At 40.8% G+C, this 25426-nt stretch overlaps 1 protein-coding gene across 2 annotated transcripts in view; it reads right to left on the reverse strand.

Moving 5' to 3' along the window:
• MAP2K6 (mitogen-activated protein kinase kinase 6) overlaps nt 1–25426 on the reverse strand; it is a 99589-nt gene that overhangs the window by 28507 nt on the left and 45656 nt on the right. For both annotated transcript variants that reach the window (XM_070937710.1, XM_070937711.1), the window contains exons 2-6: nt 14279–14345; nt 7688–7736; nt 5782–5895; nt 2344–2463; nt 817–933 (exon numbers count right to left, since the gene is read on the reverse strand). In XM_070937710.1, coding sequence (XP_070793811.1) covers nt 817–933; nt 2344–2463; nt 5782–5895; nt 7688–7736; nt 14279–14345 — 467 coding nt within the window. The remainder of the gene's footprint in view (nt 1–816; nt 934–2343; nt 2464–5781; nt 5896–7687; nt 7737–14278; nt 14346–25426) is intronic.

The raw sequence follows: 25426 nt of genomic DNA on the forward strand, positions 1-25426 counted from the left end.
TCAAATGTGTTTGTTTGTTTTTTATTGAGGCAGACTGTCTGTAAACTGACTCAAAGCAGATCAGGCTGCACCCAGAACCTTTCTCCTGCCTCAAGGGTTTAAGAAGCTGCAGACTGCAGATTGCAGACAAGATAGACTAGTAAAACCAAATAATTACATTTCCCTCCATGCTCCTTAGAGGTATGAAGAAAGAGAAGAAGGAAATCTAGCTCTGTGATTGACAGCTCTGGCTTCCAACCTACAGCTTTTCTTTTCTTTTTTTCACTTTCAGCCCCAGTGTTTTGGAAAAGGTGTAACAACCTCAATTGGAGTCAGCTAAGCAAAACATAAATACAATCCTTTTTTTTAGACTTTTTTATTTGTTTGGGGTTTTTACTTTTACAAAACAAATAGAAATGCCTTCTTATTTCATAGAACTCTGGCCCAAAATATACAAATTACAAACATTTTTTTTAAAAGTCTCAGAATATCAAGGTATTTAATGCAGAAACTCTTGTATCATTTATCTAACCCCTGGCAGGCAATTTTCTGTACAAGGACTCTGCCTTGGATTTGAACTGAAGTGGTTCATGCCTGAAGCAGGCAAAGTTAAGGCCCAAATCAAATTTTATCTTCAATATCTGATCTACTAATTAAAAGAAACGATCCCATAAAAAGCACTGTAAGCATGATCCCCATTTAATAACAACAGCAACTGGGACTGCCAGAACTGCTGTTGCTAAGCAGTGTGGCCACATTGTTTGTTTTCCCTGACTTACAACCACAGCGATGTTAAATCATTTTTGGAAGAGAATTTTTAAAAAGTAGAGCACTTACAGAGACAGCTATTTTTCCTAGGATATCCTCAGGAATCGTTAAGCCCCTGTCAATCACTTGCTTGTAGAATTTGTCCAGTGAGGTATCCATCAATTCCATACAAATCCACACATCGCCCTAGACAAATGGGAATTGGTGAAAGGGAGAACTTGAGCTTTGACCAGTTTCTACCACCAAAACACATCCTTACCAAAACACATATGCATTGCCTCCAAAAATGTATTGTCGACTTAGGTTAGATTTTTAATAAGGCCTCCTACCACACACAGTAGTCTTTAGAGTGACCTGTGGGGAGCTGGAATGTGTTAAAGGTTCCTTTCCTGTTGTGTGGAATGTGAATTGTTTAGATTGACTGATTGATTGATGGAAGCAATGAGCAATAGAAGTGTGGGGGAAAGGCACCAGAAATTAGATAACAGTACAAAGAGAAAATAAATCATTTACAAGCTGCTTGTCAGATTAAAAACTCTATCTAATCAATAAAATTCAACCAGAGAGAGGTCTACCTTTTAAACCACTGCTTAATTTGATTGTTTCTGAAAAGAATGAAAGGATACAGAAAGAAAGTTCTGCTGGCCATTTTTGTTATTGTTGTTAGGATTTGGCTATTTTAAAAGTCTAGCACAGTGGTTCCCAACCTTTTTTTTTGGCCATGCCCCACCTAAGCATCTCTAAAATCCTGATGCCCCCCCCACCTCCCCGTTGACATATAATTCTTACTTTACTTAAAAAGTGAACTCTACTCACACGGAGGAAGCCTAAAAGGCCATTAACTTGGTTTAAACAAGGTTCAAATTGCCCCCATTAAAAATCAAATTGTCCCCTGTGGGGCGTAGGCCCCACGTTGGGAATCACTGGTCTAGCATCATAGTCTGGTACATTAAGACAGCCATAGTTAATGCAGCCCAACAAATGTCATGCAGATCTGCCAACAGCATAACTCTTCTTTAGGGATTACACATCCTTCCAATACCTCTTTTGCTATTTTTCATTGTTGGATGAAAATACATACTATTCTCCACTGAGCTTTTCATCTTCTAGGTCAAATGAAATTTTGTTGTTCAGAACCTTCTGTCCGTGCCTGGTTTTGTTTTGTTTTTTTGTATATACTGAAGATATTTTGTATTAACTGAATTGTCTCCTGGGGTCTTACTGTAACAACTGGTTGTGTGCTGTTTGCAAATGATTTAAAGAAGAGCTTTCGGCTTTATTTGACCACAGCAAGCTCTCTGACGGTTATTAAAGCTTTTTTCACAAGGTACAAGCCCCACTTCTGAATAATCTTTAGCAATTACAGACTGGAGTATTTTGGTTTGTTGTAAGGCATATTAAATAATAGGATGGGATGGAGTTTGAGTAACTGAAATCCATGCATTATTTGGTTTTAGATCCAACCAGTTGTCAAATGAAGGACAAAACTAGAAATAGTCCAGCAGGTTGCCCACTCCCAGGCTAAATGACCATCCAGTCAATCTAGTATAATTTTCTATGTCCTGGATAAAAGTGTGACACGGTCATAAGTCCTACCTCTCGAAATAGTGCACCATAGAACGTGACAGTGAAATGACAGTCTACGGTTCTCATAGAAATGTCCAAGTCCATCAATAGCCTCTTCTGTTCCTGGCTATTCACGGTTGCTCGGATTCGCTGGAAAAGAGAGTCAGTTTACATGTTCACTCTTCCTATTCTTAATCATGGATGCTTTATCAGACAACAACCTGGCTGTCATAATGATGACATTCCCTCAAAGAGATCTTACCAGATGCAAACCTTCTCTTTCCTTTTTTTAAAAAAAAATGATTTTTATTACAATTTTCCTTTACACAACTCTAGTACATAATCAACAGACTGTGTCATTTTTATATACTTCAGATCAACATTCCATACAATATATACATTATATACATTCAATATCTAAACCTCAATAGCCTTATGTATATTTCCAATTTTTATTTCTATTGTCTATCCAGGTATACCATTTTTCCCAAACCGCGTAAAATTCCAAATCATCTTTTTCTTTTAGTTCTAGGGTTAGTTTATCCATTTTGTCACATTCATATATCTTTTGAATGATCAATCCCTTTGGTGGTGTATTGCGTTCCTTCCAGTATTGCACAAACACAATTCTTGTCGCTGTTAATATGTGTAGAATCAAATATCTTATCTTTCTATCAAATTTTATTTTAAGTATTCCCAGGAGAAATGTTTTCGGTTTTAATTCTATTTGACATTTTATTAGCTCTTGTAGCCTTGTATTTTAGTCCAGTACTTTTTCGCTTCAGGACATAGCCACCAAGCATGAAAGAAGGTACCTTGACTTTGGTTACATTTCCAACAATTTGGGCTTAGATTCAAATACATTTTAGCCAGCCTTGCTGGAGCTATATGCCAACGGTAAAGCATTTTGTATTGATTTTCCTTATAAGCAGCAGATTTTGTTATAGTGTAATTTTTGTTCCAAATTCTTTCCCAATCTTCTAAATCTATATTATGCCCTATGTTTTTATCCCATGCAATCATTGGTTCTTTCACCACCTCCTCTACTCTATCAAATTCTAATAGATAATTGTATATTTTGGATATTAATTTTCCTTTGGGGCCTATCAACAATTTATCTAGTTGTTTTGGTTCTATGTCAATTCTGTATTCTTCCATGTCTTTCTTCTCTCTAGATTGCAGTTGTAAATATGGCCACCAGTCGACAGATATTCCCTGTTCCTTTAGTACCTGATTGTTTTTAAGCTTTCCCTGTTTATCTAAAATTTCTGAATATCTGGGCATTTTGCTTATATCTAATCTCTTTCCTGATCTTACTGGATGAATAGAATCAACCAAAGAGAGAGATTCAGACATGCCCAGGCCATTAGCCCTGTAGGTGCTTAAAGAAAATAACTACCTTTTGGATCACACCGCAAAATTAACGGGCAGCCAATGCTGTTTTCACAGCAGTAGCATTACATTGGTAGACTTAGCAGTTTGGCTTATTTTATCAAGCAAATTTAACCAGTTATTTTTCTAGTAGCTCATCTTTTTTATTGCAGGACAAGCAGAAATAAATACCTGCTGGCCCATCCTCAGAAGCAGGAAGCCTTCAAATTAGGTTAGTTTAAAGATGGCAGCAACAAAAATTCAACCAACATTGTGGTTTAGAGGAGTCTTTAATCCCCCGAATCCCAGCATCCTTTGACAAAACTCAAGTGTTTTTATGGCCTTAAATAAGAAGGCTGCAGTCCTCGGCACACTTACCCGGTGGTGGAGGAGAGTAAATTCTTTGAAATCCAGTATAACTTACTACTGAGTGCATAAACATAAGCTTAGGCTACAAGTGCCCCATAACAGACACTCCAATATGAAGCTTTTTAAAAAGCCTCTTTGTGCCTTTGTGAAATAGGGATGCTAACACTTACCTACCTCACAGGCGTAATTTATGTCTGGGGTGAACTGTGAGATCCTCGGATGTGAGGTGCTATAGAAGGGCAAAGGATGATCGTTATTACAGAAGTGCTTTTCTGTCTTTTTCCCCTCTCTGTTTATTTATTTTTGCTTTCTTGGGACTTTTATCCTTTACAAAGCAACAATGGCAGAGCACTGGGTGAAGAGGGACCACAGAAAGAGCACCAGGTTTAGGAAGGCATTCTTCACCTGCCCCAATCCAACACAGCTCTTTGCTTGCATGGCAGCTTTGATGCAGTCTGCCAGGATTCTGCCATTTGTTTTCATGGGAAAGGAGTGTGTGTGTGTGTGTGTGTGTGTGTGTGTGTGTGTGTGTGAGTGTATCTAGGGTTAGGTGCCGAATCCTTGCTATCCATGATTCAACTGAGTGGGCTCTCATACTTCTCCAGTCTCTGTGCTCACTAGGGATAAGCAGGTCTTTGTTGACCTCAGTATCTTCCATTAGGCATTGGTTATCTCAACAAGCTAAACCATGATTTGACTCTATAGCTGGATATTACCAAAATATTAAGAAATTACACTATGGTTTAGCAGTAACTTGGATTCAATAATATATTTGTATCAGGCTAGTAGTTGTCAAATCAGCTGGAATCTGTGACTAATATAACTGATAGGCAGTTTGGCACTCCATAGAAAATTTATATTTCATGTTATTGTAATTGCTTAAAAACAAGGCCTAGTCTGTTCCCCGAAGGCATACTTTACCATTCTCACAGCTTTTAGAAAGGAAGTTTTAGTCATAATCAATTATATTTTGTATGCTAATCAGTTTCAGTAGAATCTGGCATCAATATATGCAGGAAATTCTTTTTCAAGTGTTTTAATTAAGTGGAAAGGGGACACAATGTTTCTTTCTCTTTCTCTGTTTTAAATTTTCATATTTAAAATATTGTTTACCTTTATTCAGATGACAATCAATCCCAAAATGTCAATTTGGATCATCCATTGATGACTTTATTAACAAAGGAAACAGTTACAAAAAGTCATATATTTTATGAGCTTTTATGAAATGTAGTTTGCTAGTACCTGATATAATTCCACTCATTCCAACAAAAAATAAATAAATAAATTACAGAACTCTTTCGAGTCATGGTAAGAAAAAACTGTTTCCAATATAAGCAGCCAAAGGCTTAGAAAAAAGCCAACACGATAACAGTTATATATCAATTGGTAAGGAAAAGAACCACAAATAATTTCTAAAGCCTATTCCCATGTGCCAATCTATCACAAAAGGGAGAAAAAATATAAAGGAACTTTTGATTTTTAAATATGGAAGCAGGACTTATAATGCGGATACTGGATCAAATTTTATGAATGACTGCATATGCGTAGAACTACACAACCTACGATTCGCCAATATACAAATGAGCCATTTGGAGCTTTCAAAACTGAATTAAATTTTGACCATTGCACTTTGGCCTGATCTCATCCACCTTGCTGTTTCAAAATCCTGAAGAACAGCAGGGGTGAATTTGGACGGTTAATGCACACCAGGAGAGAATCTTACTCTACCTTCACTGCCATTATTTGCCCGCTGGGCATATGTCGCATCATCTCTACCACCCCATATGCACCACGTCCTAATTCTGATATTGGCTCCAGGTCATCGGCTTTAACTTCAAAGTTCTGTGAAGAAATAAAATCAAGAAAACAAAACAGAAGTTAAAAGGCAGATCTTCATTCCAATTCAGCCAAAACAGGTGAGCTGTTTAACTCTTCATTTTCTTGAACGTTGTTTCTCTAAAGGGAAATAATTAAACACTTGATTTTCACATATTAAATAATGTACCTGATCTCTTGCATAGGTTTTTTTCCCCTCCTTTCACTAGATTAGACAAGTGGTTTGCACAAGAGATATTCTCTCTTTGGAACCCAAAAGAATAGTTTTTTTTTTATCCCTCTTCAATTCTCCAGATCATTTCAGACGTAATTCAGCACCAGATTTCACCACAGGTGAGAGATGCAGGTAGAGGGGGGTTATGGTCCTCTTGCCAGATGCCTTCTCCTTCTTATGTCCTCCTGCCCCACCTTCTCCTTCTTATGTCAGCACTGGAGTGAATGCAGCTTGGAGTGCTGACACAAGCACTCTGGATTATGGGCAAGTGTGTGGATGCTGTGGGGGGAGGTATCACAGCCAAGGTCCAGGCAGGCACTGCAGAATACAGGTGGGTGAAAAAGCAGCAGGAACAGGAAGAACTTTTGATTTCCCAATGGCTTTCCCATTGATTTTGCTTATAGGAAGCCATCAGAAAACGTTGGAAAACACAATCATTTGATCATGGCTTACTGTAATGTCATAATTGCAAGGTGGGCACTGGCCATCATGTTGCCGTGGTGACACTGGCAAAGCTAGAGCTCTGAGGACCATTTTTAAGTCCCCCATAAACATCAGCATTGTAACTATGAATGGTTGCTCAATGAGTGTCTACCTATATTGATGCTCTTAAAAGAAAGTTAATTCAATGCCTGTAAAAGCACCCCACATCATGTTAAAATGTTAAAGCTTTTTGAATGCTGGATTAAACAGATAAAGGCAGGGATGAAATGCTCCCGGTTCGGACCGGATCGCCCAATCCGGTAGCGATGGAGGCGGGTGGTTTGGAGAACCGGTAGCAAAAATCCCTGCCTCCCCCCCCCCCCAGCTGAGCCGCACAATCATCAGAGGCTTTTTTTTTTTACTTTTAAAAGCATTTTTTCTACAACCTCTTTGGCTGAAAAAATGCTTTTAAAAGTTAAAAAAAAAGTCTGATGATCGCGCGCCTCAGCTGGAATCATCAAAGGTTTTTAAAAGCATTTCTTTTACAACCTCTTCAGAGATTGTAGAAAAAATGCTTTCAAAAGGCTCTGATGATCCCAGCTGAGTTGCCTGATCGGCAGAGGCTTTTTTTCTTTTAAATGCCTCTGACGATCAGGCAACTCAGCTTGGACCGTCAGAGACATTTAAAAGAAAAATAGCCTTTTTTTCTTTTAAATGCCTCTGACAATCCAAGCTGAGTTGCCTGATCGTCAGAGGCATTTAAAAAAAAAAAGCCTCTGCCGATCAGGCAATTCAGCTAGGATCGTCAGAGCCTTTTGAAAGCATTTTTTTCCAACCTCTTCGCTGAAGAGGTTGTAGAAAAAATAGTTTTAAAAGTTAAAAAAAAAAATTGGCCACGTCCACCTAGTCATATTACCCCCCCCAAGCCACGCCCACAGAACCGGTAGTAATAAATTTTAGATTTCACCACTGGATAAAGGATATAATAAATAAAAATGTAAATAACAAAACAGAGAAATAAAATTACATACATACAGAGAGAGAGACACACACACATTTATAGGACTACTGTATTCATCCCTATTCACTTACTCATTAATTTCCATCTTAGTCCTCCAACAAACACACAGACCTGCCCACCATAATTTATCTTGACCATACCTTGTCTCCAATATTAATGCAAGCTTTGGAATCCAAATCTCTAGGCGGCCTGTGAAATTAAGAAAAGTAAAATCAGAAAATAATCTGATTTGCACTTAAATTCACACCTACAAATACCTGAATAGAAAAATGCATTAATCTACTTAGAGAAGAAATGCTGATTTGGACTGATTTTTTAAAAAAAGTATTAAGAGAGTTTGGAAATTAATACATTTTTAAATTGTATACTTTGAAAATATTGCTCTTTAAAGAAACTATTACTTGTGTATGTAAATTTCCTATCTAGTAATTTTTAAAATATGAATCTAAGGCTAGGGGTTGCCAGTAATTAGTTATCACAAGAAATTTTATCTTTATTTAAGGTTTAAAAATATTTTTAATTAATATATGTATAATGATCAATAAAACACTGAACATTTTTTAATGTTAAGAACTAAAAAAAAAAGCAGCAGCAGCAGCAACTATAAAAAGGCAATAATTGTATTATTCAAAGGACTTCCAAAGTATAGTTTACAATATTTTCCGGTGTATAAGTTGCACTCCCCCCCCCCCCGCCAAAGTGGATGGAAATGTCTGTGCATCTTATACAGTGAATGTTGCCGAAGCCCCACCCACCCGCCGGCCTCTGCATCCCAGCAATTTGCCTCCTTGCAGCAACCAGCAGTCTGGTCAGCTTCAGCACAGTCAGATTTAGCACAAACAGCTGATTGGCGGTTGGATCTGCCTCCCGGAATACCGCCTATCAGCTATTCCAGGCTGCGGGGATTGCCACCGCCCCTCACCGTCATTGCCATCCATCACTGCTGCCGCCTATCGCCTCCTCCGCGCACCCCATTCTCGGCCCGTTCCAGGCAGCGGGGATCACTGCCCCCACCGCCTATCCCCACCTCCTGGAACGGGCCGAAAATGGGACGCACGGAGGCCAAAAATGGGGCATGCGGATAGAGGCAGTGGTGATGGGTGGTGGCAATCTCCACAGCCTGGAACAGCTGATAGATGGTATTCCAGGAGGCAGATCCAACCGCCAATCAGCTGCTAGTGCTAAATCAGGCTGTGCTGAAGCTGACCAGGCTGTTTGCTGTTTGCTGCAAGGAGGCAAACTGCTGGGAAGCAGAGGCAGATTTTTTTTTCTTGTTTTCTTCTCCAAAAGCTAGGCGCATCTTATAGTCTGGAGCGTCTTATAGTCTGAAAAATAAAGAAAGAATAAATAATTCCTCTAAATTATGAATTCCTCAAAATAACTTTTACTCTCCACAAAAGATCCACATATCATGTTTGGCCTTCATTTCTTATCTACTGCTGAAGTTAGGGTTCATTATGACTTCTTTCTCCTAACACTCTGTTTTATTTTAATTGTGTGCCTAGAGAGATATACTGTAAATCTTCAAGTTTGCTCATTTAATCTGATCTGATGAATTACACAGAGAAGTAGGCTTACCTGGAAAATACCTTATTTATCTTGCATTATCCATGACAGAAATAGCTCCAACTAACCTGAACACTGATGAACTTTGTCATAAATCCCTTCTTTTATAAAAGACCAGCAATGTTTCTTTTTAAAAGAACTCCTGCTTAAGTCAACTACAACTTAACACAGAAAAATCAGAAGATGTTAACAAATGAAGGGAATATATGTGTCCCAGTATAATAAGGCAGGATCCAATGTGGGTCAGTCACCGGGACCATTGTCTTTAAGACCAGACTGCAAGTGGTCAAACAAGGAGACCCGAACTTGTTGGTAGCCTCACGCTGCAATGAACAAGGACACACATTCAACTTTGCAGCGACCAAGATTGTTGGACAAGCAGGCACAAAAACAGCCAGGGAAGTGATCGAAGCCTGGGAAACAGGTCCCTTGTCTGTCAACAGGACTGCTGATTTACCACCAGCCTATCAAGTACTTAGAAGGAAAGGGCTGGGCAGCACAAGCAAACAAAAGCTAATGACTTAAAAGCCAGCCATCAACACACCCCAATCAACATCTAAAAAGCCACTTACAACTATAAATACCACACACAGAACAGCACACACTCTGCTAGAGAGAAGTTCCCTGAAGATGGGTTCTAGCATGAGTCCGACCCAGATTGGATCCTGCAGAAGATGTTAAACTGAATTCCTCAACGTAATCCAAAATCCATGTGCCCATGAATTTTCAACTTTTTTTAAAAAAAAAAAAAAGTTTTATTGGGTTTTTTTCTTTTCTCCTCTCCCACCTTCACCCACATCTTTCCTTTTTTTTTTTCTAAAACAGAGTGTTGGTTGTTTCTTATCTTATACAATTAGTCAAATTCAAATTTTACTCAATTACAATTTTTGTCAACATCGTCTTCCCCCCTTTCCTTTTTTTGAATATACCTCAGTATTTCTATACTTGCATACATAAACACCTTCTTCATTTATCCCTAAATTCTAACTTTACTATTTGTACATATTTATCCTCTTTTATTCTTAAACAATTCATTCTTTTTCTTAATATATTTATATTTGTTTGTTCAGAGCTGCCTTTCTTCCACTTCATCTTTTTTTTTATTGTACAGCAATCTTTCTCCTCAAACTAGCCTTTCCCTCTTCTCCTTCCAAATTTCTTTCCCCACCTTCTTCTTCTCTTCTCTACTTCCCCTTCCCTTCTCCTGAATTTTCAACTTCTGATATCAATGGAAACTTGCTTACTGTATTTCAAATTTCAAATAGGTATTTCCTTTTCTTAAATTGTTCATTAAAAAAAAAAGGTTGCTTAAATAACTCAGAACTCCTAAATAGCAATACAGTTCTGAAAATATATTCGCTGTCTGTTTTAAATGGTTTGCCTCATATAACATTAGAATAATTTTTAGAACTTCCATGAATATTTCAGAGCTAAATTTTGATACTGGGGTAAATATGGAACAGCTATCGATCATCATTATTCCCTATCCAGTTCCCAATCAGCAGCAGTTAATAATGTGAAGTGGGAAAATATTGTGTCATCACAACGTGCGGTGAATTCCAGCAGATACTCCACAGAGCTGGAATGGACCAGTTTTAAGACATTAACGGTCACATTATATGAGGGAGTAATAAATGACAGCCTGCACACACATGCATACATTTATATATAGGATAATAGGTTAGGACTAATAAGCAGGGAAGGTTAAAGACCCTCTCCCACTTTCCTGACTTATTAATGTTGTTGATGTTGATTTTATTTAGTGCCCTATATCTGCAAGACATATTGATTATAGTGCAGAAAACTAGGGCAGTGAGTGTTGGTTTCTGGTCAAAGAGGACAGTCACTGAACCTTGAAGAAACACACTTTGAAAAAAAATAGTCTGTTAGGGGCTATCATAACGCTAAGAGGCACTAGGACAAGACGATAGAAACAGCAGTAGACTCTTGTGATGGGTCACATCAAATAACCAGAAATGTAACATGTGAACACCGGAACAATGCAACTATACATATGACCTTATTTACAGTGGAAGCCCCTGTAAATCTGTATCTTTATCGAAGCGTTATTTTTACATAGTCTTCATAAATAATCTTGTCTACCTCAATTTATCCGTTGATCGTTCTACATTAGCTTTAAACCTTCCCCATTCCCAAACTGGTAACTTCTTCCCTACCGTGGGCTTATTTAATATCTGCTGGTGAGACAGTCACACCTGAGTTGCTATTAATTTCCAGACATTTGTCAATGATGTAGGTATGGCCAACTGAAAGCTAAAGAAAGGAGAAGAGGTTCTGCTCTAGGAAATTGGTCACAAGAGAACATTCAGTCTTAAGAAGTCCTTCTATTGATTGCTAGAGCACTATCAGGTTCTTGGTGGAGACTGTACTTTCATTGCGTGTTTTGGATGCCTTGTTATCAATTGAAAGAAGAGGGAAGCCCGGGAAAAAAGCAGATACTATATGAAGTCTTGGAAACTGCATCCAAAGGAAGTTATAAGCTAAAACAGACCTCCTTTTTGAAAGGAAATACAGCAGACACAGTCAGGAGCAAGTGGAAAAAAAGGTTGTTTTCCTAGCTGATTGCCAAATTAGAAAGAAAGGACAGCTTGACACAATTCAGTGAAATAAGTCTCTGTGTTATCTAACAAATTTGCCAAGGTATCCTCAAGTAATCATTAATCCAGCAAATGTCAAGGCTCCAAGTCACTCTCCATGACCCTGCACACTAGGCAAACATTATCTTTTTCCTGGAAGCTGTGGAAAGGACTTTAAGGGTTTTCCAGGCCCCATCAGACTTTGAAGCTAACGGTTACGGAAGACATCACACAAACCCAGAAAACAAGAGACAAGATAGCAAAGAGAAACTTGGTTTTCCTCCTGGTGATCGTTGCAGATCAAGCAAGAAAATGCTGCCTGACATTTTCATCTATGTCACAGCTTTGAAATGAATAAAAACTCCACAACTAAAAGAGTCAAAAAGTTCAAACAGTGAGCTTGTTAGAATGCAATGTACAGTAAAAGTAATCCAAGAACTGCTTCTTGAATATGACAGTTTAATGATCCCAATATCCTAAAATGTGATGCAAAAGCTAGCACTCACCAACTGTGCTGTGATTTCCCACATACACAATGAAAGGATATCTCTCTGTGCATAATTTGTTCTGCTTTTTAATCTACCAGTTTGCTTATCAAAAAAAAAAATCAACAGAATATTTGTAGCTCAGGGTTAAAATGAGGGGAGAACACCAAGGACTCTTCAAAAGTATATATGTACTATGGTAGATATATAATTATATATAGATTTGTAAACTATTTACAGCTAAAATGATGTATTATATCTTTTAAAAACACTTTTCATGTATTGTAAACTATTTACAGCTAAAATGATGTATTATACCTTTGAAAAACACTTTTCATGTATTTTTTCTTTTCTTTGACAATATATATTTATTTATGTGTGTGTGTGTGTGTGTGTGTGGTGTGTGTGTGTGTGTGTGTGTGTGTGTATATATATATATATATATATATACATACATACATACATACATATTGAGAGTTACTCTGTCATTATTTTAAAAATAATGATCTAGCTGATCTCTAGAGTTTAACTTCATGAGAAATATCTCATATCCGGTTTCTACAGAGCAGTAGCCCCAGAAGCCACTGGAGCCCCTTCAAATGACAATCGCAACACCACTGCTCCTACCCCAGTGTTGCCTGCCAAACAAAACATTGATGGCCACATTTCCAAGAGGGGCACCCCACCTCTGCCCCATGTCCTGCCAGGTTCACTTAATACATGCAAGGTTGACTCTCTCATGCACAACTAGAGCCGTGGTGGCGCAGTGGTTAGAATGCAGTTCTGCAGGCTTCTTCTGCTGACTGCTGGCTGTCTGCAGTTCAGCAATTTGATTCTTCCTGGCTCAAGGTTGACTCAGCCTTCCATCCTTCCGAGATTCGTAAAAGGAGGACCCAGATTGTTGGAAGCATTAGGCTGACTCTGTAAACCGCTTAGAAAGGGCTGTAAAGCACTGTGAAGTGGTATATAAATCTAGGTGCTATTGCTAAGTGCTATTGCTAGATTGTAGATGAGGGAAACTTTATTTCAAGCCAAGCATGTATTCAGGACCAACAGCTGGAAACTAGGGCAATTAGGTCTGATGGACAAGCACTGGGGCAGATAGAGCATGGCAACACCTGACTATACAGCTCCAGCTGGCCCTTGATCAAGTACAGGAGACAGGCAACTTTACCTACTGCAGGGGTGTCAAACGTGCAGCCACATGGGCCAGATGCGTCACACGCTGGCTACGCCCACCCCCATTTTAGCAAAGTGGGGAAAAGTCGACAACATGACGCCACGAGTTTGACAACCATGACCTACTGAATCATCCAGAGGTTCGCTCCAAACAATTCTTAATCCGCTGATTCCTGAAACTCTGAACAGACCTGAAAAACTTCCAGCCAGTTATCAAACCTCTGTCACTTCCACAAACGTCCAGCAACCTACAGTATAATAAGCCCTTAACAGGAGTGAAATCCAGCAGGTTGTGACAGGTTCTGGAGAACCAGTAGTGGAAATTTTGAGTAGTTTGGCGAACTGGCAAATGCCACCTCTGGCTGGCCCCAGAGTGGGGAGGGAATGGGGATTTTGCAATATCCTTCCCGTGGAGTGGGGTGGGAATGGAGATTTTGCAGTATCCTTCCACTGCCACGCCCACCAAGCCACGCCCACAGAACTGGTAGTAAAAAAAAAAACTGGATTTCACCACTGGCCCTTAACTCCTATGAGCCTGTCCTAAAGATGTAAGGACAGGCTCATAGGAGTTAAAGACTTATTAACATATTTTCCAGATCTCAGTATCACAGTCCAGGTTTTGCAGGCAACACCACCTGGCTGGTTATTAATTCTGTGCAATATAAGCCCACTGAATTAGCACATACTACCTTAGTTCTCGTCAAAGGTCCTCTTTGCTCTCACTTTTAATCAAACACAGCACTTGCAACAAAGGAGAGCTGCTAAGCCACTCTAGCAGTCACCCTTCAGATCTGTTAAAATCTGCTGAAACTCATGGAATTAAGAGGGGATTGAGGTTGAACTGCTCCAGCCCCCTCTCCGTGTCCCTCATCCACCCACCATAACAATATTAAGATATACATACGTTGAGCTTGTCTGTGGTTGTTCAAATGCTTCTTTAGGAATTTTCAAACCTGGATTTTTCTTCTTGCCTGAAAAATTTTAAAAAAATGCATTTATTTTTTATTAAGCTTCATCTTGCAAAGTCTGCCACAGACATCAATCACTTTTCTTGAGGAATACTTCAGAGTGCAAGGTTCAGCATATAAAGTCTGTTGCTGAAACTTACTTTCTGCCTCAATAAGTCCTAATATATTTAGGAATCTATCTGCATATTCTCAATACTGTATTCAGGATGGCAGAATGATCCACCATAACCCATCATTTCTTAGAAATCCAAGCCTTAAAATGATCTGGAGAGAACCCTGCAAGTGGTAAATCTGAAAAGCCATATGGTTGCCTTAGCAAGTCTTCAAAGAAAAGAGCTTTTGTGAAGAGCCTTTTAATAGCTTGGAATCTCTCACCCTGACCCTTCTTGACCCTAATGTATTTTAACATCTAGGATACCACAAAGGAACCAAATTACATATTTTATTTAAAATTGCATGAATGGAATTTATTCCAAGCATAAAAATTGAAACCTTTATTAGTCAAGATTGATTGGCTTGCACAAAAGTGTGAGGCTCTAATAGTATCCATGTGAATGCTTCCGTAAATCCAGTGGTGGGCTGCTGCCGGTTCGAGCAAACTGGTAGTTCCGATGATCAGCTGGCCCCGGCCCCGCCCTATCCTGTCCTATATTTCCTTCTTTCTGGCTCAGCTGATTCGCGCGGCACAACTGATTTCTGCGCCTCCACTGTTCTACTTACGTGGGCTGCCTTAGAAGGTAAGCAACTGAGCTTCAAATTGCTGCATTTTGAACACTGCGCGCAAGCGCATTAGGCACACAAATGCACACGCTCACAGAACCAGTTGCAGCCCACCACTGCGTAAGTCTATTTTACTCAAATAGTGTAAAAAAAAAAATACTAGGTGACTCCCAATTACTTTAAATTTGAACACAAGATAGCCCAGAAGCCAAAAAAAATAAACAAGGCAATTTCAGCAAGCAAACTACCAAAATCTCTTAAGTTCACTTTATTGTAATTGCACCACGTACAACAAAATTAAATCATTTTACATCTTGCTGTGATTCTACAGGTAGGAAGAAGGACAGTTTATTTGGTTTATCACTGAAAAACCTGTGGCCGCAGTTTGGACACCTGTGCCTTCATCATTTTATATATAGCAACAGGCTTCCTTCTATGACAGTAAGAACAATATTAAAGGCACAGCATGCAAATTCTGATGAGTAATCCAATAGGCAATGGCAGGATCAATATCTGACCCTATCGGTTAAAGAACTTAGTTTCTTGGTGAAGTCTAAGAAAAGGTTCTTACTCTGCTGTTTCCCCTGCCTTATGGAACATCCTTGCCCCAGGGGGGATGTTGACCCTCCCACTCCCTTGGTCTTCCTGAAGAGCATGAAGACCTGGCTCTGACAACTGACAACTCATATGGGGATCAAACAGCACCATGTATCCTTGGAAGTGATTGGCACCTTGAAGGCACTCCCTCAGCGTTTTCACTTATCTTTTTAATGTTTGTTTTTCCTTGTTCCTTGTCTTTCTTTTAGTCTATTTTAATTGTCTCTCTTTACATGGTTTTATGATCTATACCTTTTCATCATCATCATGATCTTTACTTGTAAGCCACCCACTTGGATAGTGAGATGGGCAGCGTCTAAATTTGATTAAATAAATACACTTTAAGAGGAATTTCTCAAGTCTTCCCCTTTCCCAGGATAGAGCTGTTTTTTTTACTTTTCCCTTAATACAGCGGTTCTCAACCTGGGGGTCGAACGGCCATTTCACAGGGGTCGCCAAAGCCCTCTCTCCCCCCCCACACTTTCACTCACCCTCACTCTCTGCTCTGTTGGATCGCCGGCCGTTCGTTTACCCCGCCCACTCCCAATCTATTGCTGCCTCCGATGGCTAGAGGAAAAAAAACTGTTTAAATTCTTGCCCCCAGGCTTCAAAGGGCCGCCCTAGAGCCAGTGGTGCAGCCAAACCGTTTGTTAAATTGCTGGCTTGCCCCGCCCCTCCGCACCACTATTTATTGCCAATAAATAGTGGTGGGCGAGGGGCGGGCGAGCCAGCAATTTAACAAACGGTTCGGTGTTTTTTTGTAATTGTATTGGCCCACGGAGCTTCAGCATAGGCTAATTAGCCCTTGCTCCTGACCCCCAGCTGATTTGCTCTCAGCTGTTTTGCTCAGAGCTCTGCTGCTTGCTTGGAAAGAGTGCAGATTTTTTTCCCCCTAGCTATACTGAAAAACGAAAGAGAAAGTAAAGCAGGCTGTTGGCTTTGCACGTTGGAAAATTAGGCAGGCAGATTTCTTTTTCCTCACCAAAAAAGGTAGGTGCAAACAACGGGAAATTTAGGGAAAAAGAGGAGATTTTAAAACACAAAAGAAAAAAAGCTCCATTTAACTAGGGAATTGTAATAATTGAGATACGATTAATTGTATATTGTGTTGAAAGCAGAAATGGTTAAGTTGTGGTTTGGAGGAATATATGGGGGAAATTATTTGGTTTATTATTATTGGTAAATATAATTAATTGATTTTAAGAAATTGGATTGCATGGAAATAATTGGAATATTCATGTTCATATTGATTAATATACAAAAAAGGTAGTTATATAACTAATTGATTTATATTAAAATGTTGAATTTATATTAAACAACTGTAATATTACATAATTAACCAATGTAAGGATGGATATAAAAATATATGACAATGGGAAGGGGTATAATATAGAATAGAAGGGAAAAATTGAATTTGATTAAGATTAGAGATGAGGATGAAGGGTAATATTGTTTTTTTACAAAAATAGATGAGGAATAAATATGGCAAAAAGGAAATATAGAAATTGTAAATTTAATTGAAATGACTAAACACTGGTTAAATTTGTGAACCGGCCAAATACTCTGTTCAAAGAAAATACATTGTATGTTTGTATGTGTGTTTCTAATTATTATTTATTCATATTTGTTCTTTTTTATTCTTTAAAGTTTAACAATTCATTCTTTATCTTAATATCTTTATATTTGTTTGGGGTTGGCTTTCTTCCCTTTCATCTTTTTTATTGTACAGCAATCTTTCTCCTCAAACCTACCACCTCTCTCTTTTCTTTCCTTCTTACTTTCTCTTCCTCCCCCTCTTCTTCTCCTCCCTACTTCCTCTTCCTTTCTCCTTCTCCTCCTCTCTTCCTCCCTCTCTTACCCTCACTCCTACTCTAATTTCCCTTCCCTTCCTTCATCCCTCTCTACTGCTGTATCCTTTTATGCATATGGACTACTCAGAGGGCAGAAAAAGTTATTTCTGACTGGTCCTCGCACTTTTGACCAGTCTTCGAACTTATGACTGTCCTCACATTTTACGTTTTTGCCCTATCTTGTCACCATGGTGAAGAGAAGCAGTTGTGAAATGAGTGACACATTGTTAAGAATGCTACAATGGGCATAAATGATGACCAGTCATAAGTGCGAAGACCGGTCAAAAGTGCGAGGACCTGTCAGAAATGACTTTTTTCAGCCCTCTGAGTAGTCCCTATACACATAGCCATGGCCACCCGGTCACATGACCAGCTAGCCACACCCACCCAGTCACATGACCTCCAAGCCACGCCCACAAAATAAGCCACGCCCACAGAACCGGTAGTAAAAAAATTTAGAACCCACCCCTGGTTGGGGGTCACCACAACATGAGGAACTGTATTAAAGGGTCACAGCATTAGGAAGGTTGAGAACCACTGCCTTAATAGCTCTTGCATATCTTTATAAAGGTTATCTCCATATTATTCTACATAAGCTGCTGGAGTTTATGTACATTCCTTTTTAGAATAAAAGGGTTAAAATGCAAAATATATACAGGTAGTTCTTGACTTACGACCCCAAATTTCTGTTGCTAAGCAAGACAGTTGTTAAGTAAGTTTTGTCCAATTTTAAAACCCTTTTTGCCACAGTTGTTAAGTGAAGCATTGCAGTTCTTAAATAGTATCACAGTTATTAAGTGACTCTGGGTCATGTGATCAACTTTTGTGATCTTCTGGGGAACCATTGACTTTGCTTGTCAGAAGATCACAAAAATTGATCACATGATCCCAGAATATTACAACTGTCATAAATAATGCCAGTTGCGGGACTTCCGGTGGCTCCGCAGGCGTCGGCGGTCGCTCCTTTGGGAGCACTAGCCCCGTGATTTCGTTAAGCCGCTAGAACAGCGAAAATCAGCTGTCTAGCGGCTTGGAATCTTTCCCCTCAGGAAAAGAGGGGAAAAAGAGCAGCTGGATGCGGGTAGAGCTCCCCAAGAGCTCCAGGAACAATCCTGGAGCTCGAAGGGTGAGAGCTCCCCAGGAACCTGGTAGAGCTCTGAATCCGGGACGTGTCTGCTTTATGCAGAACAAGACGCCGCGAACATCCCTGCAAGCAACTTCTTAACAACATTTGGATTAAAAGCAGGCAGAGCAAAGACAGGAGACATTATAACTGCAGGTACCAAACTTTAACTCCAGCTGAATATTGTTTCTTTCTGGGTCTGATGAGAACGGGAAAAAATTGAAAGAAAATGGTGCTGGCTTGTTAAGGGCGTGGAAAGCGAAAGTTAAACAAGAAAGTGCTTGTTAACTCATTAAAGCTGTCAGCCCCATTTAACTCTAATGGACATTGTTTTAAATGGTTGTAAATTGAGGATTATCTGTAATAAAACAATGGATTACAGTAAAAAACTACAAAAGTTACAAGAAAAGACAAAGACCAAGAGAGAGCATCATGAGCAAAACATCCAAGCTGAGCCCGGATAAATAAGACCCTGTCTTATATTTTTTTTTTTAACCCTGAAATAAGCGCTTGGCCTTATTGCCATGCGCTCAAAAGCCCGAGCAAAGAGTTACACAAAACTAAATGATTAGAAAATTAACTTGGGTGTCCTAGACCAACAGGGTAACTATGTTAGAAGATCTGTAATCATGGTTATAATGACTGTGGCTTTTAAGGGGGAAATAATAAGAGCTATTTGGAGAAGTGTGATCTATGCAACTAGGTCACTCTCTCTTCCAACAGCTTTGGGGAACATATTTAAAATGTCAACGATGATTGTCAGGGCTATTTCTTCTTAATACTCAGTTTACTACCGTATTTTTCGGACTATAAGACCCACCAGTGTATAAGATGCACCAAGATTTCGAAGAGGTAAGTAAGGGGGAAAAAAAGGTTTTTGCCCTCCCCAGCCCCCAGGAACACTCTGCAGGCCTCCCAAATCCTCTGCGCACCGTTTTTGCGAAAAACAGGCCCGTTTTTCGTAAAAATGGCCCACACGAGGCAGGGCTTCGGGAGGCCAAAAATGGCTGTATTTGGTTTATAAGATGCACCAACATTTCCACCCTCTTTTAGGGGAGAAAAAAGTGCATCTTATACTCCGAAAAATACGGTATATTGCTTCCAATATTACAGTATCTCAAGCGGTTTAGAATACATAAAATGCACCAGAAAAATAATAAACTGTTAAAAACATGTACAGGAAGGAGAGGAAAATGAAAACAAAACTAATTTGGGCTTTACCCTAAGTGTGGCAATAAATCACTTTCAAGAAACACAAACACACACGCAGGAGCATAGCTATAGATGATTGAAGGCCATGGATCAGCTTCCCATAGATAAGTTTGTTTGTTTCTTTTTTTTTTTTAGGCAGATGTGAGAGAAACTCTTATAATCACAATCAGTCATTACAGAATCTGGGAATCTAACCATATTTATACATCGATTCAAGGGTGTAAATTCTACATCTTATTCATAAGTGAAATTCCACTCATTTCTCAGCTCTGGAGATGAAAAGCACCTGCAGGGTCTTAAAAACGATGCCTTATTTCCACTTTAGCCAGCTTCAACCTCCCTGGTTCCATGTTACAACTATTTCTTGACTTACTACCACAATTGAGTCCAAAATTTCCATTGATAAGCAAGACAGTTGTTAAGTGAATTTTGCCCCATTTTATGACCTTTCTTGCCATGGTTGTTAAGGGAATGACCCAAGTCGTTACATTAGTAACATAGTTGCTAAGTGAATCTGGCTTCCCTACTGACTTTGCTTGACAGAAGTTCACAAAAGATGATCACAATGACCCCAGGACAGTGCGACTGTCATAAATACATGCCAGTTACTAAGTGTCCAGATTTTGATTACTTGACTGCAGGAATGCTGCAACGGGTGTGTGAAAAATAGATATAAGAAATTTTTTTCAGTGCCACTGATACTCGAACAGTCATTAAATGAATGATTGTAAGTCAAGGATTTACTGTACAGTATTTAGTGCCATTTATATCATAAGGAAAACTCCAAAACTGACTCAGTGGATTAATAGGCCTTTAAGACATTTATTTCTATATGGGAGTCACATGTACACATCAACAATCAATTGCTACATTTTTCATGAGCTTCTAGACACGTGATGACGAATCTATGGCACGCATGGCAGAGGTGGCACAGAGCCCTCTCTGTAGGCACGTGCGCTGTCGCCCCAGCTCAGCAAGCTGGTCGTCAGGTTTCCAATGTGTGCAGGCGCACTGGCCAGCTGGTCATCGGGTTTCTGAGGCGCGCATGCATGCCAGCCAGCTGGTCGTTAGGTTTCCGGTGTTCTGGTGCTCACACGCACACCTTCCGGTTTGGGCACTCTGTGCCTAAAAGGTTCACCATCACTGTTCTAGACCAAGTGCAAATACACTACAGTACTTAAGCATGAGGTTACCCATATGTGTAATAAGCATGTAATAAGCATCACAAAAATACCATACTTTTTGGAGTATAAGATGCACTTTTTTCCCCCCTAAAAGAGGGTGGAAATGTTGGTGCATCTTATACCCGAATACAGCCATTTTTGGCCTCCCAAAGCCTCGCCGCACGTGCCCCATTTTTGCAAAAAGACGGGCCTGTTTTTTGCAAAAACAGGGCAGCAGAGGCTTTGGGAGGCCTGCAGAGTGCTCCTGTGGGCTGGGGAAAACCTTTTTTTTTCTTACTTACCTCTTTGAAATCTTGGTGCGTCTTAGACACTGGTGCACTTTATAGTCCGAAAAATACAGTAAATTGAGCCTCAATTACATAATGGAAACACAGAAACATCACATGGTCAATATTCCCAACTGATAAAAGGTCTCCATTTTGTAAAGATTCAAAAAAAATTTTTAATCTTCTTCTACTCATCACTGCATTCAAACCCTGGTTCAGAACATGTAAACTGCTGCTTCAAATGTCAGCAAAAGACCAGAGCCAAGTGTTCGTAATGCATTAATGACACTTAACCCCAAAATTCTCAATGGCCACCCCTCCTGATTTTATACAGAGGTAGCACTGAAAAAAAACAAGACTAGGACATCACACACTGTAACTGCTAACTCCAGAGTTATACTTTCTCATTGTGACAGCATGCTCATTGGGAGAAAGATAACCCAGAATTTCTTCAACTTTCAAAGACCCTTCAAAATTTAAAGCCCCAACTAACATAGGCTAACATATAAATAAATAAATAAATAATAAATAAATAATTTTATTTCTATACCGCCCTTCTCCCAAAGGACTCAGGGCGGTGTACAGCCTATTAAAAACACAAAGACAAACATCAGTTAAAAAATAATTAAAATTATTACATAATTTCGGCTCAGATTTAAAAACCCAAAATTTAAAACCCAATTTAAAAATCATTACATTGATAGCCCGGCTTGGCGGAACAGCAGGGTCTTGAGGGCACAGCGAAATACACGGAGGTCGGAGATCTTACGCATTTCCGGGGGCAGTTCATTCCACAGGGCAGGGGCTCCCACAAAGAAGGCCCTCCCCCTGGGTGTTGCCAGCCGACATAACTTGGTTGATGGCACCCTGAGGAGACCCTCTCTGTGGGAGTGAACTGGCCAGTGGGAGGCTGTTGGTGGCAGAAGTCGGTCTCGAAGGTACCCGGGTCCTATGCCATGGAGCACTTTAAAGATGATAACCAACACCTTGAATCACACCCGAAAGACCACTGGGAGCCAGTGCAGCTCGCACAGGACGGGTGTCACATGGGCACAACAGGTTGTGCCCATAACCACCCGCGCGGCCACATTCTGGACCAGTTGGAGCCTCCGAGTGCTCTTAAAGGGGAGCCCCATGTAGAGAGCATTACAATAGTCCAGCCGGGAGGTGACAAGGGCGTGAGTGACCATGCGCAAGGCATCCCGGTCCAGAAAGGGCTGCAACTGGCGAATCAGGCGAACCTGATAAAAAGCCCCCCTGGGCACGGCCGTCATATGCTCTTCTAAAGACAGCTGTGCATCCAGGAGGACACCCAGCTTGCGAGCCCTCTCTGTGGGGGGCAGAGATTCACCCCCAATCGCGTTGGTTGATGATCTCTGGAGGGCTCGGGACAGGGGTTGTTCCTCTGTCCTGGTCCTATTAGACCTCTCAGCGGCTTTTGATACCATCGATCATGGTATCATGCTGCACCGGCTAGAGGAGTTAGGGGTGGGGGGCACCGTCCTACGGTGGTTCTCCTCCTTTCTCTCTGACCGGTCGCAGTCTGTGTTGACAGGGGGGCAGAGGTCGACTCCGAGGCCCCTTGTATGTGGGGTTCCACAAGGGTCGGTCCTCTCGCCCCTTCTGTTCAACATTTATGTGAAGCCGCTGGGTGAGATCATCCGTGGTTTCGGGGTGAAGTACCATCAGTACGCTGATGATACTCAGCTGTACATCTCCACCCCGGACCACACCAATGATGCCCTTGAAGTGCGGATCTGGATGGGGAGAAACAGACTCAGGCTCAACCCATCCAAGACCGAGTGGCTGTGGTTTCCGACATCCCGATATAGTCAGTTGGTGCCATCACTGACTATTGGGGGCGAGTCATTGGCCCCCACAGAGAGGGTTCGCAACTTGGGTGTCCTCCTGGACTCACGGCTGTCTTTAGAAAAGCACATGACGGCCGTGGCCAGGGGGACTTTTTATCAGGTCCGCCTGATTCGCCAGTTGCGTCCCTTTCTGGATCGGGACTCGTTAAATACGGTCACTCATGCTCTCGTTACTTCCCGCTTGGACTACTGCAATGCTCTCTACATGGGGCTCCCCTTAAGGAGCACCCGGAGGCTCCAGCTGGTCCAGAATGCAGCCGCGCGGGTGGTTATGGGAGCGACGTGGCGCTCCCATGTGACCCCCCTCCTGCGTGAGCTGCACTGGCTCCCGGTGGTCTTCCGGGTGCGCTTCAAGGTTTTGGTTACCACCTTTAGAGCGCTCCATGGCATCGGACCGGAGTATCTACGAGACCGCCTTCTGCTACCAATAGCCTCTCACCGACCAGTACGCTCCCATAGAGAGGGGCTCCTCAGGGTGCCGTCGGCCAAACAGTGTCGACTGGCGGCCCCCAGGGGGAGAGCCTTCTCTGTGGGGGCACCTACCATCTGGAACGAGCTCCCCCCAGAGATACGGAAGATCCCGGACCTGCGCACGTTTCGCCGTGCTCTCAAAACTTTTCTATTTCAGCAAGCTGGCCTGGCCTAACTCCCCTCTTTTAAATTTTAAATTATTTTTTAAATTTTTTAATTCGTGATTTTATAAATTGGGTGTTTTAATTTGTGTTTTGGCCAAAATATTTAATAATTTTAAGGGATTTTTAATATTTGTATTATCTGTATTTTATCTTGGCTGTTCACCGCCCTGAGTCCTTCGGGAGTAGGGTGGTATAGAAATTTGATTAAATAAATAAATAAATAAATAAATAAATAAATAAATAAATAGTCAGTGATGGCACCAGCTGACTATATCGGGACGCTGGAAGCCACAGCCACTCGGTCTTGGAACAGGATACAGCCTTTAATCTCAGACTAAGAGATAAGCAGTCTTGATATTGGTAAAGTGACCACTGTCTCATTGTGATATCGCACTCTGATGAAATTTGGTCTCACATCATTATCCAACTATAGGGAAATATCATCTACTCTGGAATCTTGTGGATTCTTAAATGGGAGATTTTCTACAAGGCAGAATTGATGATTGTATTAATATCCTATATTCGTGATGGTGAACCTGTGGCACACGGCGCCCTCTGTGGGTACGCGAGCTGCTGGCCCACTTCAGCTCTACTGCGTATGTGCACGTGCCTCCCACCGGCCAGCTGGTCGGGTCTCTGCCGTGCATGTCCAGGGGTGGTGCACGTGCATGTGCAGGGGGCGCATGTGCGGGGACCACACATGCATTGTATTTTGGGAGTTTGGGCATGCATGCTTTGGGCACTCAGTCCGTAAAAGTTTAGCCATCACTGTCCTATATGATTTTCTTACTATAGCTTTACAATGTAAGTAGTATTGGCCTACATCAGTGGCCTCCAACCTTTTGGGCACCAGGTACCGGTTCCATGGAGAAAGGTTTTTTCATGGACTGGAGTGGGTGTGGTTTTCCATGCTTCCTGCATCTCACGGATGGGGCTTCACTTCTTTGCATAGACCATACTGCAGATCCGGTGCCAGTCCACAGAACTGGGATTGGGGAACTCTGGGCTACATGACTTTGGCTTCCTACTCTGATGTACCTTGAAAGGCTGACAATACCTCTCCTGAGAAGTAGATGATAAGGAAGGATTGCTGTCTAAATAAGCTGCTTTCCAATGTCTGTAATAGAATGCTAGTCTGATCCAGTGAGCCCCTTATACACCCATTAGCTAAATCTGCAAGACTTATTGCATTCCTTCAGTTTTCATTTCAAACATTTACACCCTTAGACTAAACAAGAGCCTCTGAGGAAAGGTGTTTTCTAGCCAAATCTTCAGATCTCCACTCACATAAAATAAACTGAGAAACAAAACAGCCATTTGTCTTTCAGAGGAATCTGGCACAGGATGACTGGAGGTTTGGGCCTCACAAATGTATTTTCCCTCTCAGATCTCTAAGGATCCAAATGGAGCTTTAATTCTTCTGAAATAAAGCAAATAGCAGCCTAGTCCATCTCATTTATAGTACTTCTGGCATATCATCTTCTGACACCTGAAGTGAATGACATATGCAGGGTTTTTAGGTAATCCAGTCTTCTCATGCTACTGAATTACATTATTTTCATGTATTGAGTTGCTTCTTCAAGTTAAACTCCTTCATGAAACCATTCTTTATTAGGCCCCAATGCT

This window comes from Pituophis catenifer, unplaced genomic scaffold, assembly GCF_029215685.1.
Source record: "Pituophis catenifer annectens isolate HBS135680 unplaced genomic scaffold, rPitCat1.0.hap2 SCAF_2, whole genome shotgun sequence".
In the NCBI taxonomy this organism is placed as follows: domain Eukaryota; kingdom Metazoa; phylum Chordata; class Lepidosauria; order Squamata; family Colubridae; genus Pituophis; species Pituophis catenifer.